Consider the following 7,255-nt stretch of genomic DNA (forward strand, 5'->3'; position numbering starts at 1 on the left):
TCTAGAAGGGAAGGGGAGCCACTGGAGGGCTTGTAGGAGAGGGGAGGCAGATGTAGAGCGTTTGGAGAGGAAGATGAGTCGAGCAGCAGCATTGAGGATAGACTGGAGAGGAGAGAGATGGGAGTTGGGGAGGCCAATCTGGATATGACCAGTGAGTGCATGAGGGTTTTGGTGGCATCCTGGCTGAGAGAGGGTCTAATCTTGGAAATATTTTTGAGATGGAAACGACAGGACTGTGAGAGGGTCTGGATATGTCGTTTGTAGGAGAGGGAGGAGTCCAGGATAACTCCAAGACAGCGCACTTTGGGGCTAGAAGAGATAATTGTGCCATCAATTGTTAAAGAAATAGTGGGAAGTGAGGTTATGTTGGAGGGTGGGAAAATGATCAGCTCAGTCTGACATATTAAGTTTAAGAAATCACTGGGACATCCAGGAAGAAATAGCAGAGAGACAGTTGGAGATACGAGTGAGGAGAGAGGGGGAGAGGTCAGGGGAGGAAAGGTAGATCTGAGTATCAGCAGCATAGAGATGATAATGGAGGTAAAAAGAGCTGATGAGTTCACCTAGAGAGGACGTATAGAGTGAGAATAGTTGTAGTCCAAGAACGGAACCTTGGGGAACACCTACTGTAAGAGGGCAGTGTCACGTAAACCAAGGGAGTGAAGGATTTGCAGCAGGAGAGGGTGGTCCACTGTGTCAAAGGCAGCAGAGAGGTCAAGGAGAATAAGTAGGGAGTAGTGGCCCTTGGATTTGGCAACAAGGAAGTCATTGCTGACTTTAGTGAGGGCAGTTTCAGTGGAGTGGAGAGAACGGAAGCCAGATTGAAATGAGTTGGAGGAAAGAAAGGTGGTAAGGCGGGTGCAAATATATATATATATTACTTCATGAAGTGCAATGGAGGAGGCCATCTTGAAATCACAGTTTGAAAATGACAGACCTCTTTCCTGCATTGTATATGTGTATGAACGTGTGTACTCTGCCAACACATTTTAGTACATGTTATAAAAATGCCAGACTGACAGGTGTTGCACAATACAACCAGTTAGTGCTGTCTTTCACAGCCTGCTATACTTCTACAAAGACGTCTTAAAGATTCAGTTTATCTGTTTTCTTTGGCACATAATCTGTTATCTATATGGTGATATAACTGCTTGGGCTCTAAATACTTTTTTTCACTAGAAGTCTAGTTTTGAGTTTCAGCAATAGTGACACCTGTAGGCTCTGTTATGTACTGCCCTCCAATATACTACTGTATTACTATTGGCATTTTACTGTAGCTTCATGTCACAAATGCAAAATGTATGACTGAGTTTCAGCAATAGTGACACCTGTAGGCTCTGTTATGTACTGCCCTCCAATTTACTACTGTATTAATAGTGGCATTTTACTGTAGCTTGGAGTATTAACAGGTGAAAAAACGATGACTGTTATATTGCACCCATCACATACACACAGCGGTGAGCTGAAGCAATATTAGAATAGTGCAATTCGTTAGGAACCAGAGATATCATTGGGTTACATTTTGGATCAGCTATTTTGTGGTCTACTCTAGTTATATATCTGAGCCATAAAGCACTGCTAGACTGTAGGCTCTTAATGCAGGGTCCTTTCTACCCTCTGTCTCATGCAGGCACTTGTTCTGCTTTTTGTATGGCTTGTTATACAGTACCTCCTGTCTTGTGCGTATGTGATGGAAACAAATAAAAGTGATGGGTCACTGGTCCTTGTAATTTGCAGTCTTGTAAACAATGACAGTCACAAAATGGCTGATTCCTCTGTGTACTGAGCATGTGCAGGAAATTAGCATGACTGGATTTGCTCTTTATTGGGTATACTGTCATGTTAACATTTATTTTTTTAAATTGTGAATGTTGTACTTTGGTAGTGGTCATCACATCACAGGATTACGCTCCTTTTTTTTCCTTTTTCTATACTTCTGCTTCAGCATTGTATAATTCCATCTATTTTGCCAGAGATTTGGGAATGAGTGAGAGCTTGTTCAAAAGGCTGGAGAAGAACCAGGACGCTGTAGTTCAGCTGACAGTGCAGTTTCGTATGAATAGGTAAAGAGCAATCTGTGTTACCATCCAAGGTGCTACACCTAGTTTACTTGAATGTTAATATAGAACAGTCTCCTATTTCTTTCCTGTTCAGCAAGATAATGGCTCTGAGCAATAAGCTGGTATATGAAGGGCGTCTGGAATGTGCCTCTGATCGGGTGTCCACAGCCATTATCCAACTGCCTAATCTCAAATCTTTGAAGCTGGAGTTGGAATTCAGGGAGACCCATGAAAGTGCATGGGTCAAAGATGTTTTGGAGCCAAATAACCCTGTCTGCTTTCTGAATACAGAGGAGGTAGGTGTCATTACATAATCCTGCAATGGTACATTGTACCACAGACATATCATGCTTCTCACAGTATCTTTCAGAAAATCCATAGCACATAAATGGCTACAGGTGAGACCCTCCCACACACAATCACTACACTCCAACATCTATCTCTAGCGATCCCTCTCTGCTCCATCTATCTCTGTGGATCTCTACACTCCATCTATCTCTGTGGATCCCTACACTCCATCTATCTCTGAGGATCCCTACACTCCATCTATCTCTGAGGATCCCTACACTCCATCTATCTCTGTGGATCCCTACACTCCATCTATCTCTGTGGATCCCTACACTCCATCTATCTCTGAGGATCCCTACACTCCATCTATCTCTGAGGATCCCTACACTCCATCTATCTCTGTGGATCCCTACACTCCATCTATCTCTGTGGATCCCTACACTCCATCTATCTCTGTGGATCCCTACACTCCATCTATCTCTGTGGATCCCTACACTCCATCTATCTCTGTGGATCCCTACACTCCATCTATCTCTGAGGATCCCTACACTCCATCTATCTCTGAGGATCCCTACACTCCATGCTGCTCAACAACTTCCCTTCCTATTACTAAAACATGTATCTATTACACTATCTAATCTCTGTTCATTATACTCACATTAATGTCACCAAGCACAGAATACCTGATTGCACGGTACATTATTCCATTGTGTTTTCTAGATCCCTGCTCTTGAAACAGAAGAAAAATGTGGTGTCAGTAATTGGATTGAAGCTAAATTGGTGTTTCAATTAACCTCTGTCTTTCTAAAGGTGTGTGACTCTTTATACAGATTAGCATACACCAGCTGGCAGCACACAGTGTTTGGCCCTGTTACATGTGTGTGCTGACATGATGGTTAGTTATCGCTTGGCTTTTATCGGCTAGAAAATATGTTGTGCTTATTAGTTTTGTATTGGTCTTCAGGTACTGTAATTCTTTCCACTGCTGGATGTAAGATTGGAAATTTTGGTCACAAATGTAGTTGGGTGGTCATTGGACTTGCAGATTTATTATATGGGCTAATGTATGTATACGTCTAGTGTTACAATGACTTAAACCAGTTGTTCCCAAACTTGGTCTTTAAAGCACACTAAAGGCGGGGGTACACAAGTAAACGATATATATATCTGCAGATCGACTGCTATACTGCATACAGACTGCCCGATCTGCCGTCACAACACAGGTGACTTAATTAGTAACGCAGTCAGTGTGATTATGCCATCTGTGCACAAATATGGCTTTCTTTAAAACCTGGACTGTTAGGGTCAGGGGCGCCGAGAGGGTGGGGGGAGCGGGTACTAATTGCCCGGGCTTGCAGTGGGAGACTGCTCGCGGCTGCTGAGCAGCAGCTGCAGCAGTCTCCTATGCCTGTGGGGGGGGAGTGATCACACTGATTGTGTCCCCCTGACTTTGCGCAGGGCTGAGGGGCTCACAATGCCCCCCTCCCCAGCGCGTAGCGGCACTGCAAAAATGCCTGATTAGGTCACGCCCCCGTCACTCAGCCCGGCCAGCCTCTCTCTGACTCTGGTTAGGGTGTCTTGAAGACAGGGGACCTGATTCAGACCCCCTCGCTAAGATGCGTTCGCTAGTAGCTTGCCGATCTTCACATAGTGGGCATGCTTTCGCAGTGCGCGTGCGCGAACCAGTGCGAGAAGTGTTCGGTCGCTGCACATAGACTGCCCAGCAGCGTGAGTGACAGGAGAAGCCATTTATGGGTGGTAACAGGGGCTGGCCACTAGAAACGGGGGACTGGAGGTGCGAACGCAGGTGTGCATGAGCATCTTAACGCCGTTTCAGAGGCGTACATAATTAACAGGCAGCGTCATAGTAGACGTCACCTGGTTGTATTTCACACTGAAGTGATCGCAGTGCTTGCGGCAGGGTATAGTCATCCTCAAGCACTGCATTCGCTTCCGATGGTACCCGATGTACCGATGGTTGCATACACTTCCTGGAGATGACGTTCGCAAGTGGGCATCTTAAGACAGTCTGGTGGGCGTCTGCATACACACAGCGATCGCACGCCAAGACATAGTGGGCATGCTTATGCCTTGCTGGGTGTGTGTCGAATTTGCATACGCTGGGTGCGAGCGTAAGCATCTAGCGTGCGGGTCTGAATCATTCCAGTGTTTGGGAAACCCTTACTTAGTGTTTTGGTGAATGTTTCCTGAATATCCAAAAGCAATGTAATATATCTGGAGACTGTTTAAGATTATATTGATTGTGTGTAATCCTTAATATGTAATGCCGAATGGATACCGGTATTTATTTTTCTTAACAAGGCTGGAACCAAACCCTCGGACATTGGGATCATTGCTCCATACCGTCAGCAATTAAAAGTGATCTCTGGTTATTTCACAAAGTTATCGTCCAGCACTGTAGAGGTTAACACTGTAGATAAATACCAAGGAAGAGATAAGAGTATTATCATTGTGTCATTTGTTAGAAGCAATATTGATGGAAAGGCAAGTATCATTTTATTCTGCTTCTCAGCAATTCTTTCTGAGAACACCATTTGTCTGTTTATCTTGGTTCATGATTAAAACATTTTCATGATCCATATTATCTATTGAACAGCTTGGAGATCTTCTGAAGGACTGGAGGAGGCTCAATGTGGCTCTCACACGAGCCAAGCACAAGCTGGTCATGATAGGCTGTGTCCCCACTCTCTCCCGCTTTGATTCTTTGGAGAAGCTGATTTGCCATCTGAGGAGTGAAAATCTCATATCCTTTTTGTGGTGTTGCACTATGCTAATGTGACAAGAGACAATTCTGCTCCTTACCCAGGGCAAATTATATTTTATCCTTACTCCGCTTCATAACTCCTGGCCTCAATGAGTCTTCGGCCATGCCAAATTGTTGGAAATGTAAACAGCTACATAGAAGCCAATGTATGCTAAATTTCCCTGTGGAATTAGGGCTGACCGGGTTTAGTGGGCTGTCTAGTGTTACAATTCTAGGGTGTATGTATGTATTAAAGGGGTTGGGACAAAGGTCAGTTATTTAAATACTGGGCATATTTTTATAGTATCATTCTATTCACTATTTGTTTTATACTGTGTGTTCTGTCTTGGGGCTGGTAGTACAATACTTCCCTAGCATTCGTTACATTCTTACAGGGAACATTGGTTTGGTTGTAGCTGCCAATGATTGTACAGTTTAAGTGATGTCTAGAGAGGCCGGAACATCAAATGAGAGTTCAAATTGAGGAAGTTGCTCATATCAGTCACAAAACTACCTTGTGTGAGCGCTGCTGGGGGACCGGAGATATCCCAGTAGGGTTATTATTAAATTCCCATATAATCCATATAGAAACAGTTGTTTGTTTGGTAACCCCCTCCCTTTTAGCTTTAGGAGGCTCCAGAGCACAAAACACATTGGTCCTCATTCAGAGGCGCTCGCGGCCGCATGTATTTTGTGACCCGGCCTCCTGGCCGCTCGTTGGGCTGTGGGTGACCACCCACAGCTTTAGCGAGCGGCCAGGTTGATGGTCGCGATGGTCAAGACCATCTCGACCATCGGGGGTTGCGACGAGACCCTTCTAGTAGGGTCTAGTCTCCCGCAAGCCCCAGTGAGCTTTTGGCTCTATTAGAGCCGGAAGCTCACCACTGACATCCCGATGTTGGGAACACCTCCGTTTGTGTAGCCGCGCCCCATCTACAAAACAGGACGAGCTGTCGATCACCATCGACAGCCGCCCCTTTTGTAGTGAGTCCCGGAGAGAAAGAATTTCTCTCTTGCTCCGGGGCTTGCGCACGCGCCGTGCGGCCGCTGCGCCTGTGCAGGGCCCAATATCGACCCGCTTGCGAGCGGGTCTGAATGAGGCCCATTGTTCATGGGTATAACCATTCCAGAGGATATTGTGCAATGATGACCTTGCTTCTAGCTTAGTGGGTGATTAGGGGAACAGGGCAGCTGTAGATAAGCTGAGATACAGGCTGATGTGATCACCAACCACACAAGGTTTCTTCTTCAGAAAGTATTGTTATACCGCAATGATGGAGGCAGTCTCTTTCCTTTATGCCATACACGGAGATGAACCCCCGTACATTTGGTAATATTCGTCAATTGTTTTTGGTCCTTGACGCCAGAACATTCTCAATCTTCCCCCCGGAGCCCATGAGCATTTCCCTATCTGAGCACACAAGATGATGATGATGATGATGATGATGTTGCTGCCCATTTTACTTTATATTCCTGAGGGACTTATTGTGCTTAATGTGAAGCCAGTCACTGCTGCAGACACGGATCCTGGATCTGGACATGTTTGTACGCTGACTACACACTGTTCATGTCTGGTATTATGTACTGATCATATATGAGCAGCATTGTCACTCCTACTCCTGGTGATGATTCCATTGTCTAGTGTTGCTGAGCTGCTGCAGGTTATTGTACTGGCTGGTGTTTCCTCCCTCACCCCCTTCATGCACTGATAGACAACTCTGTATTTCACTTCACTACACAACTCCTGATAATGCTGCTTACACACACACACACACATACACACACACATACACACACACACACACACACACACACACACACTCACACTACATGGCCGGCACTCCACAAAAATGACTGGTACTTGCCCGGGTGCCCTCCAATGGAAAAGCTGCCAAACGTGTAGAAATAACGGCGGCACTCACAGGACTTTGACCTTCCTGAGTCGTGAGTCTTCTTTATCAAAATCCTGTGAGTGCCGCCATTATTTCTACACATATATATATATAGTAGTTTGTGTGATTAATGTTTAAAATGTGATGTCTCCTAGGAAGCTCTATTATTTATTACTGCTTATGTATAAACTAGTCTCATGTCAACAATAATTAAGCTTTGATATAGATGTAAATATTTTTGTACTATTTTT

The 7,255-nt window shown here is 44.9% G+C and overlaps 1 protein-coding gene across 2 annotated transcripts in view; it reads left to right on the plus strand.

The window, feature by feature from the left end:
• DNA2 (DNA replication helicase/nuclease 2) overlaps positions 1-7,255 on the plus strand; it is a 66,901-nt gene extending 59,646 nt beyond the window's left edge. The window contains exons 16-21 of one of the 2 annotated variants that reach the window (XM_088476219.1): positions 1,974-2,063; positions 2,155-2,356; positions 3,069-3,158; positions 4,671-4,853; positions 4,966-5,111; positions 6,482-7,255. In XM_088476219.1, coding sequence (XP_088332345.1) covers positions 1,974-2,063; positions 2,155-2,356; positions 3,069-3,158; positions 4,671-4,853; positions 4,966-5,111; positions 6,482-6,527 — 757 coding nt within the window. In that variant the 3' untranslated portion in view covers positions 6,528-7,255. The remainder of the gene's footprint in view (positions 1-1,973; positions 2,064-2,154; positions 2,357-3,068; positions 3,159-4,670; positions 4,854-4,965; positions 5,112-6,481) is intronic. The other variant, XM_088476227.1, reaches the window with a different exon arrangement.

Source organism: Taudactylus pleione, unplaced genomic scaffold (genome assembly GCF_031769625.1).
Source record: "Taudactylus pleione unplaced genomic scaffold, aTauple2 ptg000016l, whole genome shotgun sequence".
NCBI lineage: Eukaryota > Metazoa > Chordata > Amphibia > Anura > Myobatrachidae > Taudactylus > Taudactylus pleione.